The sequence below is a fragment of the Anabas testudineus genome, chromosome 22 (assembly GCF_900324465.2).
Source record: "Anabas testudineus chromosome 22, fAnaTes1.2, whole genome shotgun sequence".
NCBI lineage: Eukaryota > Metazoa > Chordata > Actinopteri > Anabantiformes > Anabantidae > Anabas > Anabas testudineus.
The window spans coordinates 7,327,181-7,348,740 of NC_046630.1; the positions used below are offsets into that span (position 1 = coordinate 7,327,181).

At 40.3% G+C, this 21,560-nt stretch overlaps 2 protein-coding genes across 3 annotated transcripts; both read left to right on the forward strand.

Moving 5' to 3' along the window:
- Window positions 1-13,449: 13,449 nt before the first annotated feature.
- Window positions 13,450-14,226, forward strand: LOC113148515 (protein FAM163A-like). The gene is made up of 2 exons (XM_026340227.1): window positions 13,450-13,554; window positions 13,848-14,226. The coding sequence occupies exons 1-2, from the start codon at window positions 13,462-13,464 to the stop codon at window positions 14,223-14,225; spliced, it is 471 nt and encodes a 156-aa protein (XP_026196012.1). The 5' UTR covers window positions 13,450-13,461; the 3' UTR covers window position 14,226.
- A 3,609-nt stretch (window positions 14,227-17,835) lies between these two features.
- On the forward strand, window positions 17,836-21,414 carry LOC113148343 (rab GTPase-activating protein 1-like). Of its 2 annotated transcripts, none has more exons than XM_026340020.1 (8): window positions 17,836-18,282; window positions 18,904-18,981; window positions 19,134-19,244; window positions 19,580-19,684; window positions 19,774-19,857; window positions 20,010-20,081; window positions 20,333-20,596; window positions 20,811-21,414. In XM_026340020.1, exons 1-8 carry the CDS (start codon window positions 18,172-18,174, stop codon window positions 21,039-21,041), a joined length of 1,056 nt encoding a protein of 351 aa, XP_026195805.1. In that variant the 5' UTR covers window positions 17,836-18,171; the 3' UTR covers window positions 21,042-21,414. The 2 variants fall into 2 exon arrangements, with proteins under 2 accessions (XP_026195805.1, XP_026195806.1); XM_026340021.1 differs by having other exon boundaries at window positions 19,137-19,244.
- Window positions 21,415-21,560: the final 146 nt, after the last annotated feature.

The window sequence follows — 21,560 nt, forward strand, 5'->3', positions numbered from 1 at the left end:
AAAGGAAAAGGTTGTTGTTGTAGGCGATATTGTGTTGAGCTTGTGACTGGTGACACTCTGCACGATTGAATGTAATTAAAAACTAATCCAGAGCCCAGCACAGCAGAGCATGTTAACAGAATTGAATAATATGCCCACAGGGAAGTCTCATACTGTAGCAAAGTCTCCATCACATAAAATGATAACCATTACCTGTACGGTGGATTGCAAAACGGCAGAACAAAGCACAGGGGTACCTTGGGTCCCTGCTGGACCACTGACGAGGCTTCATGGGTCACCTTCCAACATACTGGAAGTAAGGAGCTCAGCCAGCCGAGCCTAAAGCTACCCACACATTTGTGGTGAGGTGTGCACTTATACGTTTTGTTATTGTGGTATCACAGCTAGTCAATGACTGAAAGGAAAAAAAAAAGTGATTTGCAAATAAATTAAAACTGTATTTGACTGAAATAGACTAATTGAGGTAATTTGATTTTTTTAAAAACATGATGAATTAGATGTCAGCAACACATTTAAGAAGGAAGTGACAGAGGCAACTAGAGACTGGGATGGGAAAAATGGACTTAAAGGCTAAAGGAGAAACGCCTGGAAGAACATTTCTCAACAGATGATGTGAAATGGAAACCGGTACCACGATTGCGTATAAAAAACAGCATCCCAGAGTATGGACTGGGAAAGGTTTACCACTCTGTGAAAGCCTGTGTAGGAAAATACTTTAACAACTTAAGAATAATGTTTCTCATTGTAAAATTGCAAATTCATGAATCGATAAGGAGATTTCATTATCAATTCATGAAACGATCCATAAAATATTTGTATGCAAGTAACAAGGCTGAAAATCAATAGGACTGTGATCTGTGAGCCCTCGGGTGGCACCGCATTAAAAACAAACGTGATTCCTGGAGTGGAAATCGCTGCATGGGCTCAGGAATGCCTCTGATGCTACATCCACGAATGCACGTTAAAACTGCACAAACACCACTTTACGTGAACAACATCCAGACGTTCTGAGCTCATTTAAGTTGGACTGAGGGAAAGCGGAAATCTGCCTGTGATGTGAAGCGTTTCTCTGGGTTAAAGAGGAAATGGACCAGCTTGTTATCAGTGAGCAGTTCAAAAGTCAGCATCTGTGATGATGTGAGGATCCATTAGTTCACACAGCATGGGCAACGTGCACATCTGTGAAGGCTCCGTTAATGCTGAATAATGTATATAGTTTGGAGCAACATATGCTGCCATCCAGATTACGTCTTTTTCAGAAAGACAATACCAAACTACTTTTTGTGTGTATCACAACAGAACGGCTCCGTATTAAAAGAGTCGTGATTCTAGATCAGCAAGAATGGAGGGGTCATTTTGGTCAATGGTCATTTTGAAGTCGAATTCAAAATGAGCATGTGTTTAAAAAGCTAATTTCACAGTTTCCACATTGGACATAGTTTCTTTGTACTTATTACTTTAATTTTGAATTGAAATAGGTTTAAAAAGCTTTTTGCAGTGTTGCTCTTTGTTTTATTTGCAGTTACATCGTGTCCCAGTGTGTCCCAGCTTTCAGAAATGTTGAAGAGTAAGCAAAGATGTCTCAGGGTGTCAAACCTGGAAATAATGTTATCCCCAAATGACATTCGAATGCAGGTATCTTGGTGAGAGAAACTGTAAGGAAGTGATAGTGGAGTGCAGGTAAAATTAAAAATAGAAAATGACTTTAAATGTGCTTTTCTTTGTTGATGCAGTACAAAATTCTAGTAGAAGAGAAATTTGAAACTCTACCTGTAGAGAGAGAGCGGCTTTAGTGAAATATTGTGTAATTCACTTAACAGGTTCTGGGTGTATGGCTGCAACATGCAGTACTGTACAATCCCACAGAGCATTTTTGGTGATGACGGCAGATCTAATTAGCTTTCAGTGTATTGTGATCTGAGCTGTGCTTCCCTGGTTAATCAGCTGCCTTTATCTCTTCTGCAGGGAATATAGGATATTATGCACAGGCTACTTTGTCTTACATTATACCAAACCTGAGATTGCAGCTTCGATGGGTGAAATTCAGTCTGTTAAAATGAGTAGAAGCATTTTTTTTAGCTGTGGCCCTTACTCCTGGACTGCGCCCACTAGAATCCATCCTTAAAGAACAGACGCCTGCAGTTCTTTGAAGGCAAAACAACTTGAAAATCTATTTTCACACATTGCACTCCAGGTTTTCACATAAAGGTTTAGTGATGTCTCAATCTGTCGAGCTGAAAAGCCACTTGACTTTATTTTGGTGTTTATAAAAACACTTTAAAAGACTGTTTGGCCTTTGGAGAAGTGGTAGCTGGCAGTGCCCTTAGAAACATGTTGGATTGCTACCAGGCATTTGGCCCAATATATTCAATTTACTTACCTCACAGCTGGAGCTTCTTTATGTGATATTTCCATTAGATTCTTTGTCAGTCTATCTTTGTCTCCGCTAGGAGTAGGTGCTGTGTATGAGAAATAAATCAGTTTATGTTTTTACTTGTATAACAAGATATACTGTAGCTATATACTCCTTGTTGTCATACTTCACTGTGTCGTAGTGCAGCAGACCATATTTGCCTGTCACAGGCAATAAAACATTTCATAGTTCACTTTGGGCGTGTAGTGAGACAGTGACCGCACCTTTTTCTTTTTATTTACACACATACGGAGTTAGAAGAGGTTCAATTTCAGATTTCTAGTAAAGAGCTCTCCTTGTTTATATGTGACGTCTTATTGACTCTACTGAATTTACTCTGAAGCAACACTAATACATCCATGTTAGCAGCTAGTGAGGCTGCACAGTTCTGATATGAGCACTGCTGTGAACGTCTTCATCTTAACAAGCTCAGGTTTTGCAGGCATGTTCATTTTCCTGCTTGACCGTGTTAGCATGGTAACATTTCCTAATTAGCACTAACCACAAAATGTATCTGAGGCTAGAGGGAATCCCATTACTTATACATTTGTTTGGTCAAATTGGAGAAAAATTACATTTTGCCCGATGATGACACTATGTGGAAACTTAAGGACTAATAGAAAATTATCACAATTAACTTTAAATGTCTGAATCGAATTTCATAGCAGTCCAGCCAACACTGAGATATTTGAATCTGGACCAAAGTGGTGGACTGACTAGAGCTACGCTGCTGAAGTGGCTATAAATACACAAATCATCCTTTTATCTCCACACACTACATTAAACACAGATACACTTTCCAACTACTTTTATTAAAACACACACCGTAAAACTCTGAGAAGAAACATTTACATCAAGGATACTTTACAGTAAATTAAGGTGCTTATCAATACATGTCCATATATTTATGATTTATTTATTATCTGTGCTTTTGAGGAAATTGAGAGTTCACTTCTGCCTGTTGTCTGCCTGTGCTACAGAAAGCAGCAGTAGCTCAGCATGTGTTTGAATTAAGAAGTCATAATTCAGCCTTTGGGGTATGTAACTGTGTCACATGTAGTATTGCCAGTAAATGAACTCAACAGTAACTGGTGGTCCTGCTCAGAAAAGCTTTGCGACTTTGTCCCAGATAGTTGTGCTCATTCTGTGTTCTACTGTCAGAAGCCATTCTGTCTCATTCGCTCTCTGTCTCCATCTCTTAGACGGAGTACATACGCAGAGAGGAAGTGTATCACAAATGCATGCAGACAAGCCTGCCCATGAATCAGAGAAGATTAGATTTGTTCAACGCGCACACACGCGCTCTCGAATTCACCCCGTGTAAACTTTCCACTGCTACACTCTGTGTCATTCCTGTTGTCATTCTAATTTCATCTGAGGAACCCTGCCAAGGCAATAATGAACTCAAGTCATGAGGCAGCCATGTTGAGTGGTTGAGCCGCGTGTGGGTGCGTGTGTTTGCTCGTCTTTGTGTTTGGTGAAGAGAAAATGAGAGGGGACGGTAAATGGAGGAAGACATGGTGTTAAAAAGAGGGGCTGACCAGGTTTACGCATGTTGTTGGTGTGTGCGTGCGTTTCTGTGTGCCGTGTATAACGTTGTGCTGGTTTTAAATTAATCAGTGCACAGGGGTGTATCATCTAAGCCGCTGTAATGTGTCGACTCCTTTATTCGATTTGAGCTGTAATCTTAGAACTCCCCACTGGCCCCCTTTCATCAGCCCCCTGCTACAAAGCTAGCTTAACTTAGCCTCAGAGACACACAAGCAGAGAAATGCTGAAGAGATGAGCCATTTTTTCTGGATCAAGATTACACTTAAACAAGTGTAGCCAGGCTTAATCTCCTCATTATATGGGTATTATGGTTGAGATGGACCCTGTTTGTTGAAGCGGTTTGAAAGGGGTTGGTTCCAGCTGATTATGAAATAATACTTCACAATGTATCTGGGATAAAGAGATGATTGCCCTTGTTTTAGTGAACTTCAGCACCACGGACAGCAGTGTGCATTCACCTCATCTGTTTTCCTGGGAGACTTTTTTCCTTTACATTAAAGAGACACAGACTTGCATGTGATTCATCTCAGACTCTAGTTTTTATGTCTTACCAGCATGAAATGAGCTTTTTATTTTGTGTTTGTGTAGGCAGAGACTGAAAATACTGGAAAGAGATGGAAGCGTTTGGATTTGGACACATTTACGCTCCGTGATTATTTCAGGAAGCTGGATGCTAATTGCACTACTGAAAATATTTGACTACTGTTGTTTTGAACCTGAATGAGTAAAACTAAACTTGCATATGTTAGATGTCAACACTTTATTTATCCTCCAAAGGGAAAGTTTACATCACAGCAGCAGTCAAACCGATATTAAAAGTTAAAAACAACAGAGCTAATTTAAAATAAAGTAAAAAGAAATACAGAGTAGCTCAATAATAACAATATAGAATTAGAGAGGTGAGACACAGCAGATAACAAAGTTTGTGGGAAGCGACAACAAAATTGAATTGACAGGTGCCTTTAATTTGAAAGATTAAGCAGATCAGTCTGAGTTTATCCAGGTTCGCTGGAAGCAAAGAGAAAAAACTGAACTGAACCAACTAAAACAACAGGAGCTGCTGTACGTGGCTGCCAGTCAACAGGCGCCATTCTCGCCAGTCTTCAACTGCATGATGGCATTAGACTGAACATTTATTATCAAGGGTTCAGAGCAGGTGTTGAATGCTATTTTAGAATATAACTGGGGAATCCTGCTTGGTGTAACACTCCCACCTGGACTCTAGTTTCTAGAAGACGTGTCTCACAGTGCTCACACTTTTCCATAAGTACTGGGATATTTTATTTTGTTTGGTTTTTATATGACCTGTGAACAAGTAGGTGCTTTTGCAGAACACTTGAGTTGAAATAGAGACTGTGTCGGTAATTTGATCTTTAATTATAAAGTAGTTTGAAAGTAGTTTTTCTAAACTAGATTTCTCTCTATGGTAGATTTGCTATAGTCCAACTTCTTCCAGTGTGAAGACGCTTACAACAACTTATGAAACCAAACATTTCTATTTTGTTAATAACTTTTATAACTGATGTCCAGTCACTGGCCACTTTATTAGGTACACTTGTACAATCCTATCCATTAATCCAATACAGCAGCCATGCATTCTACGTTTCTCTCTACTTTCTTTCTGTCTGATCTCTCACTCTACTGTAATTTCATTTGTTATTTCATTTATTCTTGTACTTGATCCGTGCAGCGTGGACCTTCCCGGCCACAGTCCAAACTACTGGATTATTTTACCCATTAGAGCATGCTGACGACCTCATGCCCACTACGCCAACCACACCGTCCTCCCCACCACCTAGTAAAGTGATCTCACTCGGGGTACACGACCGTCTCATCCTCTTTCCACTCCACCCCGCCGGGACCGGCGGCAGAAGGTGCCAAACCGCCCCCCGGGATCCGCGCCGAGGACGCAGCCATGCCGAGCGATGACACTCAGCAGCCGAGCTGCTGCCCTGTCTCATCTGTCTCCAGCGCTTCACAGGGGAGGAGGATGCCATGAGATTTCCCACAGGCCCTCACTGGCACCTGGCTGTGAGTGAACCGGGGGGGGAGAGGGGATAACCGACGGCGGATAATGACATAATAATGGTTCGGGTTGTAGAGCGAGAACAGGGGAGCTCCGGGCATCTGTAAGGACCGGTGCCACAGAGGGAATCACTGGACTTTTATGTGTGGAACCACGTACGATACTGGACCGACCGTAGTTCTACAAAAACAGGAACGGGCTCTCAAACAGGTTGCTGTAAATCTGCTTCCATCGGAAAGGTAAGACATCATCCGTGCGCCACTCACCGGCTCTGCGCGTTCATTTATTCGCTTAATTGAGTAAAAATGAGGCGGCTCAGTGATGTAAACGTGGTAAATTGACCTCCAGCAGCCAATTTAATTAACATAATAGCAATAATATGTTAAACTATTCATTTACCATTCATCCGACAAAAAATGTCTCTATATATTTATGTATACACTGTAGTTTGACATTACTGAATAACAGACCTGAACAACAAGGCGAGTAAAGTCGATTTTAGATGGGTTCATAATAACAATCCAGGCTGCTTGCATTGGAGTAATAGAGAAATAAGATAAATGCATTATTTTGTGCAAGATTGTGGCCACTTTTGCAGATTTAATTAGATTTAATTCAACATGATATGTGTTTTCTGCAAAGTACCATACATTCTTTGTGAAATATGTAAATGGAACAGTTCCTTACATGTTTTTCTGAGAAATTACACATTTTTATCACTGACAGAGTGATGAATGAATTAATTTATGATATGAATGAAGCCCCAACACCACCACACCACTGACTTTCTGCCACCACCCTCTCCACCCCTGCAAACAAACAGGTTACTTTGCTGTAACTGCAGTGCTGACCACATCACTGCTGGGGCCTGAGGCGTCTCCTGATATCCCAGTTATTACTGAGGTCATGTCTTTCTCCCCCGAGGGCTTTGCAGCACAGTGTAGGATGCTGTCCCCCAGATGGTGACTTGTACAGGTAAGGTGTGCTTGAGCATTCTTATGAACAATATATCTCTCACATACCCACGTGCCCTGTTTTCCTACGGGTCAAAAGGGAGCCAGACATAAACCTTTTGCCATGAGCTTGTTCATGTGGTGTCTCTGATCTCTGCTCTGCACCTCAGGGATGTTGCTCCAGGCGAACTGTGTTCGCTTGTGTTTCAGCTCCTATCTTCAGCTGGGATTGTGATTTCAATGATTTTCTGCACAGAATTCAAATCCAGCCCAGTCCACTAATGCACTTCTTAGTAATTCAACTGTAAATGACACTAAACAAATAACAGTGCAGCTCCTGGTAACCTGTCCTAATATAAAAAGAGATCAGAGCACACATAAAAAAAATGGATAATTGATTTCCATTTAGACAATTTGAACATGAAAACATCCACTTTTCCTCCCCCCTTTTCTCCTCACTCCTTCTCTGCCTTTGTTCCCTCCTGTACTGGCAGTGGGTGTCTCTGTCCTAGATGTGGATGTGTTCCTCTCCTCACACGCCGAGATGAGTGCTTTCAGGGGTGGACAAGGCAGAAAAGTCCCGATTTTACTACCTGGGTAAATTGCCCTGTGATGGAAAAATATTGTTAAAGGAATGATATTTGAATAATTGAAGCCCCAGGGCTTTAAAATTGCAGGGACTCTCTGTGATTTCCAGCACAAAGTTGGAGGCCACCCCACCGAAATATTCATATTATTTAAGAATGGTTATATCAAGGAGCCACTCGCAGCCGCCCTCTCGCTTCGTCTCTCTCACTCACTCACAGTGAATGGTCTCTGTTTCTCGTCTGTCTCCTGCTGTAAAATCACCTCCCAGCTTATGTATTTCTTATCTTTGAAAGCAGTTACTTTATCAATATCTTCTATCTCGTGTAGGCTATTCTTACATTAAAGCTTAAAATGAAATAGTTGAGATTGCTTTAGAAGAGTTCTTTTAAATACGCATTACATACTGCTGTACCATTCTCACAGTTATGTGTCCCATAGTCGCATTTTAAAGGAGAAAGTGATATTATATATCGATAATATCAATTTATTATAATTTTTATTGAATGAATTTAGAATAAAATACTTTCATATTATTAGGAATGTATGTTTATTTAGATGTCACTTTGACCTCCAGCTGATCATTACCTGGCATTTTTTTACTATTATTTAGACTTTTTTTTCTTTAGCTTCTTTAGGAAGCCTAGATATAGTATAGTCAACTGTAGTTTACACGTTTAGAATTTAGATGTGCTGAATTTGTTATTGTAAATACCTCTAATCCAGCACAAAAACTGGTGTAACTATTTTTTCAGGCACTGGGGGAACTTGAGGTTCAGCATCTTGCTCTAGGATATTTCAGCGGGACCATTAAATGACCAGCCGTGCACCGCAGCTGGCCTGATTAGTGAGCTTTAGAGATGCTGCTGGGTAGATTTATTGGATTGAGCCAAGTTAGCTTTTTTCCCTATTTCTGTTCTTCATGCTAAGCTGAGCCAATCAGCTGCTGGCTGCAGCTTCATGTTGAATAGACAGATATGATACTGCTTCTTATCTAATGCTCTGCAGGAATGCAAATAAACATGTTTCCCCAAAACTATTAAATTGGTTTGTGGCTAAAGTTGAGTTTTATATTTAAATGTTCCTTATAAGGCTTTATGGTTCACTGAGGCATCACAGTGGAGAACAAGCTCCTAATTACAAAACACAAATCATCACCACATCATCCCACTTGAAACATCTGAGGGAAGAAGTGTTTTTACCTCTCGAGTTCTCGATCAGGGATGTGTCGGGTTGCTAATGTGTATCTGCTCCATGTGTGTATATGAGCCAGTGCCGGCTGATAGCTGTGCGTGCATTTAGCTGACTGCTAGGTTTGTTTCATTTCCCACAGAGAAAACGAATTAAAATATGACACCTCTCTCAGCTGCCTCTCATCTCCTGCTTTTCACTCTGTCAAGAGATGACATAATGGCTAAATATAGTTCTGCAAGTGGAGTGTGAAACCTCTCCACCTCGTTCAACAGTTCTATGAAGGTCGAAAGTAGATGATGCTGTGGTACTGACGCGCGAACAACGTTGGAATCATCTCATTAATCATGCTAATAAGTGTGTTTTGCGCGTCCTCTCAGAGAAGAGAGGAGGTGTAGGGGAACATTGATCTGTGTGCGTTAAGCTGGGAGATATAATTGAAAAGAATACCAATGACACAGAGTTGACGATAACAACGCACATAAAAGTCAAACTAAACTGTCGACGGCAGTGGACTTTGTGCCACTGTTATGCATTACATCAGAAAATAGTGTTTACACTTCAATGTACTGATTTTACCTCTTCACCTTACAGAAGTTTCTGTATTTTTATTTTATTTAGTGAATTATTATTGAAGTCTATAGATTTTTCTGACACAATATGCTCATACAGCTAACGCGCAGTTCCATTAAAGCTCAACAAATAATCATAGTCACCCTGCTGGGGACTCCGTGTTGCGAGTTAAGTGACAGCGTTGCTGATGGCTGAGGTTTCTGTCCTTCTCGGTCTCTCTTACAAACAAATCAGTTTACATCAGCTACCTTCAAAATCCCCGCAAATCTCACAAATACACACTCTCTTCATCCCTTTTCGTCTCTACCGAGGAAGTGGATCCTTCACTTACTGTCACTGAATCCTGTTTGACAGATTCACACAAAACAACTGGTCCACTGGTCACATGGGACTTGTACACTTAATGACTTAAAGGAGGTTTTGTGTTGTGGAAATCAGATGCCTGCTGGTTCCACTGAGACCGTCTCATTCCCCTTTATCCCTGTCACTTGTCCAAGTCAGCAGCTGACAGGATTTCTGGCAGATCCTCTAACTCCTTTCATGCTACTGTTAAATCTAAGGGTTTCTGCTCGGATTTGTGTTTGCGTGTGTTTCCCAGCTGAATCAGGCAGCTCTAAACCTGCTGAGAGTCATACATGAACTACGCTGGTTAAAATACTCTGACAGTGTTAGAGTTGAGTCTCCCAACCTCTGTCACTTGGCGTCTGTGTCTCTCCAGTCTGTTGGAAACACTCTAATCTGAGTCTTTACCTCAATGCTCCCTTTCTAGCATAATTTGGTTGCATGTTAGTCTAAATCACTTATTTTTAGTTCTAAAAAGATTCCACTGCTCTGTCTGTGTTAATATACATCAGAGAGAGCGGTAATTCTTTGCATAAATGTGAAACCGTAGCTTTAGCAGTCTAACAGGTCTTGATTTTAATTGATAAATGTGGGAGGGGGGATGTTGTAAAAGGGGTGAAAGAAGAGGATGTGGTTGAAATAGTGGATGAAAAACAAGAATGGAAAGAAGAGACAAGAAGCATGAGGCCAACTGAGGAGACGGAGATACCGAGCCAGAGAGGGAAGAGATGGAGAAACGGGGAGCAAGAGAGACTTCACATCGCTTTTAACGACATTATCGTGGCCCGTGGTGTATATAATTTAGTACGATGACGCAATGGAAGATACGGCACCGAGTGCGCCGTCTGGGAGGCTCACATGCTCATTTCAACACACACACACACAAATGCACAGACCCACAGAAACACATTTCTCTCTCTGATTGTGGGACCAATTTGATTCGGTTGCATTCAGTGTTAAATATTAAGATTTCTAATCCCATCCCTGCCTGATAACAATTTTAGAGGGGGGCATTCAGACAGTTGAAAATCAACAGAGGCACCAAAGGAAAGAAATCTTTTGCTGGATTTGACTGTAAGCGAGGAACATGGGAAACGCGTGGCAGCAGAGCAAACCACCATATCCTAAAGTAACGTTTGTTTTAACCTTTTTATAACAACACAACAAGTGCCAGAACATTTAAACCAGTTCATTAGGCAATAAGACTAAAACTCGATGCAAATTACAGCTTTGGGAGGCTCATAGCTGTTAGAAAGTTGCATTAATACATCAGTAATGAGAAAGAAATGTATTTATTTTATCAGTTTAATTGGGATAATTAAATGTTGCTCTTCCACTGAGAAATATTCGGATGTATTTGTTAATCAGCTTGAGCAGTAGATAAACAAAGTCGTCTGGTGTTGTATAATGGCAACGCTTAAAATGAATATTTCTGCCTGAACTCAACCATTTAAATTACTTTAAATTAATGTCACAATCAAACATTTTATATACTGATTTGAAAGAGTATTGGCTTTGAATATATTAATATTTAGATTGCATGCTTAAATGTGACTGCAGGGGAGTGGAAATAAAAATGTCCACATGCTTATTATATATTGCACAACTCATTTATTGCTTTCTGTCAGATTAACCTGTTTGATGCCAGACATTGCATTTGCTGTGTAGCTAATTGTTTGTGGGATATGTTGCTTTTTTTTCCCTATAAACCAAGTGTGATGCCAAAAAAACAGCACTGTAATTTAATCTACATACTTTCTAAACTAAAAACTACATCTGTCAGATTCCTTACTGTATGTGTCAGCAGCAAACCCAGAGTACCACCTAATGACAATTATCCATGCAGCTTTTAGAGGTGCTTTTGAATCAGTCACAGTAAATCTAACTGACAGGACATGCACGTACCACTCAGATTTAGCATGCTGAAATTGTAACAGCACATATGCATATAGAATAAGGGCCATATGGCTGGTGTGCACAGTAGGTGGTGCTGCATTCAGCATGCTAATTCATCTACACCCTCGGCATCTGTTCCTCATCCAAGCAGTCCTGTTGAAATTCAATCACACTTCACAATTGTTGCTTTTAAGACTTTCAAAAAGCAGTGAGTGCATTTATGTGTAATATCTGTGTATATAAAATTGCATTACGAGACCAATTTTACTAAAACATTCTGAAGAAATAATCGTTAAGACATTTGTCATTATTTTTTATAACTAGTTAACAATTTATATAATTGATTGAGCTCCAGCTCTGTGTTGGTTTCCTGCTATTTACCCTTGACAAAAGCCAATTTCTTCTCCTGCAGGAGTTCCAGTGAGAGGTGGTTTTGAGAGTAACACTCCACACACCTGTCATGGTTCCCTGCCTTCTCGCACTCCTCCATCTCTGCATCTCCTGCTGTCTTCTAATGTAAGTGTCCGTCTCTGCTAATAGAGTTCAGGCCCTCACAGGAAATAATTACTGTTCCTTTTAAGCTTGTAAAATTAGCCACAAGGACACACAGGAGGATGACAAATTGTCTGTCTGATATTTTGGCAAAAGTTAAATGCAGTTAGTTTTGCATAAAGACTGGAAACAGGGACTTTGTCCCAAGTTCAAAAAGACTCCACCAGATTTATAGTTTTGTTTTTTTGAGGAGTGTCTTGCACTGTATAGTGCCTCAAAACTCCACAGTAATTAAGAAAAAGTAGTGACCCTGGAATGTACGCCAGTTTCTGCCAACAACCCCACAATGCAATTCCCAGTTTTATAGAAAAAATCACTGTGCAACTCAACAGCTAATATACAGTATAGAGCAGGCTGTATATATTATACACAGAATCATAGTGTATGTATATAAAATTACTTATTAAGCTATTTATGTAGTTGTCATTTACATATATACATGTGCACCCTTCTTTCTGCCCTACTTCCTTGTAATAAGTCATATGTGTGTGGGCGGTTTCTTTGTCCTGCTTGGTTTTATTTGCTGTATGTCAAAGTGTATCTTCCTGACAAATTGCTATAGTTAAGTGGAGTCTAATTCCTTATATTATTTACAAACCAGTATTGATTCTGATATAATCACACTGGATAAATAGCTCGAATTTGCTTCTTTTGTTGCATAACCACAGTGTATTTACTGCATAGCACTTTGTCATAAAGTAAAACCAGATACAAGCAGTGTAAACAGTGCTGCTTCTATTTCTGTCAATCTTGGCTTTTATTTACATTCAAGTGCCACTTTTCATTGCTTTGCAGCCATTTGGTGGCGTGTTGATTCTTCTGTTGTCTCTACTTCCTCAGAAATTCCAAATAACTCTGACTAAGAGTTACAATTCACTTAGCAAAACGGTTTGTTGACTCACATTATGGAAATATATGGTCTGATATGACGTGAACGTACACCAGCGCACAGACAAAAGAGTAGTAGCCCTTATGATCTCATCTCATTTAGAAAGAAAGCAAATAATTGGAGAAGCCAAACAAGCACAGCTGCTGATGTTTCTGTACAAAGCTTAATGATTTAATAAGAAAGGAAATGTGAGTGAGACTCTGTGGCCACCGGATCGTAACCCAACTCAACACCAATAGGAGATTTTAGAGTTATGTGTTAATAACATGTTTCATGTTGCAGTTACATCATGATGACACATGGATCTAGTAATTTAGCCTATATTGGTTTTCACTGCAGCAAATGTTAGCAGTGATGACATCCACATGTGTTATAGCTTCATTTAGTGTCTATTTTCTCCCTCCTCTCTGTCTTCAAATTTCCATCTCTGTTGCTCTCTCTTTCTTCTCTCACTCTCTCATTCTGAAGGGTTTGATGGAGAGCTGGTCGAATGTCAGCGGGAACTATTGTTATAACGGGAGGAATTCTTGCCGGAGTGATACTGCTGTGCATTGTAGCAGTGCTCTGTTACTGTAGACTCCAGGTATCACTATCACTGTGTCTGAAGACAAAGACAAAAAAAAGGGGGGTTGCTGTTATGAATAATCTTAAAGTTAGAGGCATAGCTGAAGTGTCTGTGTGTTCTTAGCACTGAACTTGTTTATGTTTTTTATGTTAAAAATTAAATCAAAGAAAAAAAAATGTGCAGACCCTCTTTTTTTTGCTTTGAAATATATTAAATCAAGATGAAATATATTAAATACTAGTAAATACCTAATTCTATAAAGCACGTGGGCAAGTCTCTCCCCTCATCTCTTCCTCGTCCACCCTCTACAGTATTACTGCTGTAAGAAGAATGATTCTGAGGCGGATGTGGGATCCGTGGCGGGAGCGGACCCTCTCTCTCACTTTCCTTGCAATGCCTGCAACGCCCTCGCCATGGACGGCACAACCATCGTCCCCGTCTCGCTGGATCAGCTGGACACCGGTTCTTACCACAACCACTGTCCCACCTGTTCACCGTACCCACGTCGTTCTGGACTCACAGACGACATGCGCAACGGAGGGGAGAGGCTGGGCTTCCACACTTACTACGAGAACCGGTCTGTGTCTCTTCCCCTGTCTGCCAACGCACTGGGCTCCTCCCCTCTGAGTTACTACAGTTCCAAGGACATGTTTCCCCCCCCTCATCGCTCCTACAGCACCCAGGTGTGACCTCTGCTGCACAAGACACTCAGACAGAAAATTTTACTGACATATTTACACACATCTGACATTTACGTGTTCAGTACATGTCCTGTTGTTCGGGACTAATTTCAGGTGATGGACTACAAAACAGCACAATAACACTCATATGCACACATTACTGCAAAAGCAGTCTCAGTTTAATCCAGACTCATTCATCTAGGGAAGTGGCCCACAAACTGAGCCCACTGACAGAACCTCTGTGTGGGCAGCAGCCTCTGTGGAACTGCATACTGCAGCATAAAACAGTATTAGATTAGCATGGATGTGGTACATGCATACGTCTAGTACAACAGTTTGTTTCACTGGCGTTAAAATGGGTTCTTGGTAACCGGATCATACGGTATGTGAATGTGATCCAATCTTCACTGCACGTCTCTGAGGCAACATTTGAAGTTGGTCGGTGACATGATGCGATGCATGATGGTGTAGTATGAACACAAGATGGTCTCCATTGAAGACAGCATTTACCTATTTAAGTGCTAGGGTGCTAATTTCAAGCAACACCTATAAGCCATGTGAATGACTTACTATCGTCACAGTGTGTGCGTCCAGGAAAGCAAATAATATAGATATTTAAATTAGAAATGACAAATGAATTAAGCAAAATTAGTCATTATTAAAATGTTTTTCGATTTCACTTTAACACTTATATCAACTAAATGACATTTTAATTTACAATAGCAGTTTTCTGCCATTGCTCCACTTGCTGTTGTTCCTAAACTGCATAACAAAATCCAGAAGTTAATACATAGTATTGTTCATAATAATTAAAGCATCATTATGCTACTTTTGGGAATTAAGCCCTACCTCTTCCTGCTCTGCCAACCTTTCAGGTGTTAGTCATTCTAAAATTACAGTAAATAAGAAGCTACAATACTTACCACTAAAGCAAAAAGATAGATAGATAAATAGACGAGCCTCACTCAGAGTCCTTTTGAAGGTAATGCTGTATAGTATACCTACACTGCCGAGCTGTTCAGCATCTCTTCACATAGAGCTTTCTACTAAAACATGTTACCTAGTGCAGCTTTATGTGTGAGGAAAAGACTATAAATGCTACTATATCAACTAAACTACAATAGGCTTTGCTGCCCTCTTGACCGAACATCAATTGACTCTCAGTGGGTTTAGTACTGTAATAAACTGCCAGAGCATCAAATCAATTGTGTTTGAGAAACACCTAACATACGATTTAAGTCTGTAAACCAAAGGCAGGTTCTGAAAAGCCACGGAAATCCCCTTTTTCTCACTGAATGGACGTACAGTAAACGTGTCTCAGTTTTCCTACTCATGAAATCAAACGTGAGCTGTGAGATGAACTCTGCTCACAAGGAGACGGTGGAGACACTTTGCGACAACCAGTGTTGTATATCTCTTTACAAAATGCACGGAAACCTGCACCCCCACCACCAGTTTTTAGTTTCTTTTCTTCTCTCATACATCGTCAACCCCACCCCCAACCCCAAGAGTGGAAATGCTTCCCCCACCCTCCACCCCACTGCAGCTACTGCAAAAGAGGGCTAACGGTTTTTCTAGTTGTTTCCCAACTATAGAAACTACTAATGACTACTACTTTTTTTTCCCAGAGGAGAGACTTGAAGAGTTAGGGAGAAACCTCCGGTTTTCTTCTTTCTTGAAATTTCTTTTCAGTCAGCTAGAAAAAAAAAAATTCCGCTGCACAAGTGTTTTGTTTGCTTTTACTTTCACTTCTGGTTAATTGTAATGAAACTAGACTGCTAAAAGGATGTTGGTTCTGCAGTGTCTTCCATATAACTGGATGTATTTGACTTTTTCATGTTTACAGATTGTGATGGATGAAAAGAGCCAGTGTCGCTAGGATCATGTACCATAATTTAGTTTCCTGAAAGTTTTGTATCTATAAGCCATTATATCTGCTATACAGTACAGTACAGTGACAAGATGCAGTGTTATTCCATCGTATATGCCTGAATCTATATATTTTTAAGGAGTGTTGTAGTTTTTGTGAGGGATGTCAGGTTTTTGGTGTGTTATAGTGAGTTTGTACCAAATGTGGTTCTGCCATACTCTTCTATTTTTCTTCCAGCTTGATTTTGTGTGTCTCGGCCCCGTGTACAGTGATAAAACAGAGGAACACGGTTGGAAGAGAATTTAATGTATATTTGGAACCGGACGTTCATTTTATCCAATTATCCAAACTGAACTTAATACGTGAATCGATTTTTAGTGTTTGAAATTAAAGATTGTTAGTTAAAAGACAATATAAAGATATTTATTCAGTATATTCTCACATCACATTGTTTCCACTGAGCTGTGAGCTTCATTATCACGTCTCTTAACTTTCCTCACCTCACATCTACTTGTTGTTATTATGAAGTATGTGCTAATTTATGTATGTACAGGAGCTTTTTTTGTTCATTTACATTGGTGTTCACTGCCACGTTGCCAATATACTCTCACTTAACAAATATGGTCCCTATTTTTTGGTGAAAGGTTTTCTTCTATTATCTGATTTCTATGTTGACCAGTTTGTTGTGCCACAGAAAAGCACCGTAGCTGTATCGGAACTGACGTGTGCATCTTTTCTGTTTTAGTTCTTGTTCTGATTTGTATAAGTTGTATTTTTCTGTATGAAACTAGAATAGGTTTTGGTACACACCGGTACAGTGTGCGAATGAGAATCCACCATGTTTCACAATGTTTTTTTTTTTTTTTTTTTGGAAGGAGGAATAAATGTTTATATCAGCTTGGACTTTTTTTGGTCCTCCACCATTTACAGTGACTCAGACTGTGCTGGTAAAAATAAGAAAAAAACACCAACAAACAGTGGGAAGTGATGAAATATGCACATATATTAAAAGGCTCAAAAATAAAAAAAACCTAAGTAAAATCACTGAGAGAAGTGAGAAGTACCTACACAAGGAAGCTTGAAGAAAGAGAAGTGAAACCAAACTGATCAGTCATAGAAGAAATTAAGAGATTCCAGACAAAAAGTGAGATATTAGCAGGAACCAAAAACGAGATGGTGGGGAATCCGTTGGTGTCATTTACACGTGAAGCTTCCGAATATATTTATGTGATCCTGCATTCATGCTTTGGTATTGTATCACCTTACTTGCTGGACCTGTTGACTCCTTTGTCAGGCTGCTCAGCCCAAAACAATGATGGAGAGACGGGCTTGTGTTGTGCCTACGCCCCAGGGTGAAATATCCCAAATACCAGCTGTGTTAGGCCCGCGCAGTCTGGCAGGTTCGCACAGCAGCTGTGCCAACTGGAGTAGAAGTGTGAAGAAATGAAATGCAGGACAAATGAATCCAAATTAAAGCTCACTGTATATAAACACAGGCAGATGGAAAAATCAGTACAGGAGCGCATTATCACCAAATAAATGTGAATCAAGCACTTGACTGAATTCCTTTAAGAGGTGGGAAACACAAACGGGTGTAGTGCGTGTGTGTGTGTGCATGAGACAGGTGACATCTAAAGTAAGGTGAGCCTTGTAGTGGGTGTGTCACTGTTGTTCTTTAACACACACTGTCAGGCTCGTATATAAACCCTGTTCAACCTGTTAACTGACTTCATGTGTGAGTGAGTGGCTATGACTTCTTACTAGGTGATTTATCTATGTAAGGTTAGCTACCTGGTGGAGTGTGTGTCTCTATTAAACACCTTTGGACTGTCAGAAAAGTTTCCTTGTCTCAGGACGACTTGGACTTTGTCCTCATATTTCCTGTTTACTCTCATGCCACTCACCTGCATTATTGCAAGCGAAAACAGGAGGACTTCGTCTTTCAGGAATGACACTGTGTCTGACGCTCATGGTAGATTTTCTTAATCTCTCCCGGATTGGATTTGGAGGGTTCACCTGCAAAAGCTGTGATTGTTTGTGTCTGCGTGAGTGGTAGTAGCTCTCCGGGGTGCATATTTGGCCAAGATGATGGAAGAGGTGTTCACGATGATGGCGTACGATGCACAGGTTATGGAGCAGATGAGTGAGCAGGAGATCCTGGACTGTCTTGGGGATGAATCAGGACCTGTGTTCACAGTAAGACTTGCAGATGCATGTATTCATTATAAAGGTTACTCTCAAATCCATCAATAGGGTTATTACTTTTTCCCAAAATATAAAGAGTTGTTAAACACATTTTTACTGCATTATCAGTACATTAACCTCTTGTGCAGGCTGAACTGAGGTTTAGTCCATCGTCCTACAGCACCTTGTTTAAGTAAGAGAAGTCATTTGACTGAACAAAGAAAACCAAAATCATATGTACTGATTTAACTTACTTGGAGCTACAAGCATGAACAGAATGGACAAATCACATTCCTCTGCATTTTCAAATCAATCTTAAACAAAATGAATTCTGATTGTTCATTTTAGATATTCGAGATATTAAAATTATTATTCAGGCTTTTAAAAAAAAATCCTCCCCTCCACCATTATCATTCGTCACGCAGCCTAAATTATTCCTCCATGTGCTTGGCTCTATCTTATCTCCGTTTTATCCCTATCTGGATCTCTTTTGAAAGCCTGTTCTTGATTTGTTGCGCTCATCCTGCATCTGGCATCAGATGTGTTTAGAGGATATAGCTTTCTTCAACCTCACTCATATATGACACTTGTCCCACATTACTTGATTTAATAGCCTTGACTCTTTCCCCGCAGGTCCCGACGAAAAAAGCTAAATTGAAGGAAAGCCGGCTTCAGATAATGGATGATGAAGTCTCTATAGACAAATACATGGTCAGAAATATTTCTTTTAAGTTAATCCACTGATAAAACAAAATATCTTTCTTAAAACTCCATATATGCATTTCTTTTTCTGTAATGACCCAATTTCTTCTGCTCGCCTTTCTGAATCCTGCAGTTTGATAGATTTTTCTGTGTTTTGGCAGAAGGATAATCATCAGCTTCAAGAGGCCAGCCTCCGTCTGGAGCAAGAAAATGACAACCTGGCTCACAGACTGATTAGCAGCAAGGTCGCCCTGAGGAATGCTCTGGACAAGGTGCGATTAGCCGTGTCTTACCACAAAAAAAAAAAAAAGAGTTTAATTTAAAAAAGCCAAAGGCAATTATTCAGAAACTCTGAAGCCACTCAGGAAATGACCAAACAGTAACCTTAATAAAAACTTCAGCAGGAGGAGAAAATGTTTTTAGGTTTAATTTTGGAGTCTTTGTAAAATGGTTTGAAAACGTAGCATTTGGATCTGGCTGATATTAGTTTCTGGTGTCTTGCAGACCAATGTGGAGTGGGCACAGCTGCCTGCGTGTCACACTGATAAAAACCTGAATGTATTAATTCTAAGGAAATCTAATGTTTATTGACTCACCTGTTGAACAGGCTGAAGACAAAGTGGACGAACTCACCAAAGACCTTCTACAGACCAGACATCAACTGCAGGCCACAGAAGAAGAGAAGAGGAGGAAGGAAGAGGAAACTGCAATGGTGTGGAGAAAGATTTCTACCTGACATCACAGCTGATGATGTGTAATTGTAGGGATGCACAAGTAAAAGATTTCTTTTTGTTGTTATAGCTAAAAGATGTATTTCGGAGAGAGCTGGAGAAGACTGAGCAGGAAGTCAAACGGTCTGCAGTCATCATCGCAGATTACAAACAGGTACAGAGAAGCAATGACAGTGTGATTGAAATGAGAAGCATGGAAAACCAAGCTGCTGGGAATTAGGAAGAATACTTTGTTAAACATTGATGAATAAAGAATTGAGGGACGGAGGTTCGCTTGATGTTAATTCGAGATGCTCTTTCTCTCAGATCTGCTCTCAGCTGACAAACCGCCTGGAGAGGCAACAGGCCGCCTACAGAGAAGAGTTAGACTCACTCAAGGTGAGAATAGTTCCTCCAGTGGAGCTCAAGTGTTACCCTCCATACTTTCATCTCTCCTTAACTTTTTTTCCTGCCTCATCTTGAACAGTAAAATATTTATTATTTAAAAGCTGTTGTGTAATTCATTTGAGATTACTTCCCCATACAGCAGGTATCAGTAGTTTTCAGCTGCTTGATGTCATATTTAGGGCATAAAAGTTTTTATTCTATCTAATCTTTTTCCTTTTATTCTCATTCTCCACTTTTTTCAGGATGCAGTCAAGGAGTGCGCTCACTGTCGACTCACTGTTGAAACAGATGAATCATCAATTCTGGGTCAGGACTCCTCAACAGCAGCTCTAACAGAAAGCCACAGGTTGACTGAACAAGGTCAGGATGAGGGCAACCAAGGTCCCACACAGGGCCGGAGGAAAGAGGAGCAGGAGAGGGAATCCATTAGCGCTCAGATCAGGGAGCTGGAACAGGAGTTGGCTCAGACCAAACTCCAACTGGTGGAAGCAAAGTGCAAAATACAGGCAAGACACAGAGCAGGTTATCATAGACACAGCATCACAAGCACTGACAGGAAGAATCTCATTTGTCTATCAAATTAGGCATATTGAATCTGTCTCTGTTATGGTGAGCAGGAGTGTGTCCTCTCTACAGTTGAAATACAACAACACCTGCAGAAACACAGCCAAACTGTAATTTTCCACGTCAATGCTCACAAACACCTGTATCCTCCTCCAGGAGCTGGAGCACCAGAAGGGAGCCCTGGCCAATGAGCTCAACGAAGCAAAGAACAGCTGGATCAGCAAGGCTTTCACCTCCCTGCGGACCTCCAGCAGGGGACTTCATGGTCTTAGTATACCCGGCGATGGCACCCCTGCAGTGGGCTGGAACCTCCACAGTGGGTCCCTTTCCGGATGGAGGGCCATGAAGCTGCCGTGGCCTCACAGAGAGAATCGAGAGAACGTCTGATCTCTTGGACTGTGAACGTACAGATTAAATGCAGCCACTGTCACGAGTAGAGGCACAAATCTGGACACAATATAGAGATCCGACTCATTTATTCAGTGGACAGACTCACAGTTCTTCAAGTTTGTCTTACAGCAGTAGTCAGATGTTCATATGATCACTGAAACAGGTTTTGCCTGCTGTAACCATTCCTTTAGGGTTGTGAGCTGTAATTCACACGTGAACGTACACTGCGTTCTACGCTGTGGCTGCTACTTTTCTCTGTGTGCATTAGAGGGCACAACAATAGTAGAGTAGCACAGCAATAGAGCACAAAATGAGTACCTCCTTTGTCTGTTTACTATTTCCCATGCACTGTAGTAATTAATGAATACAATGTTTGTACATATAAAGTTTTTTCTGTATATATATATATATATATATATATATATATTATATATATATATATATATATATATATATATATATATATATATATATATATATATATATATATATATATATATATATATATATATATAT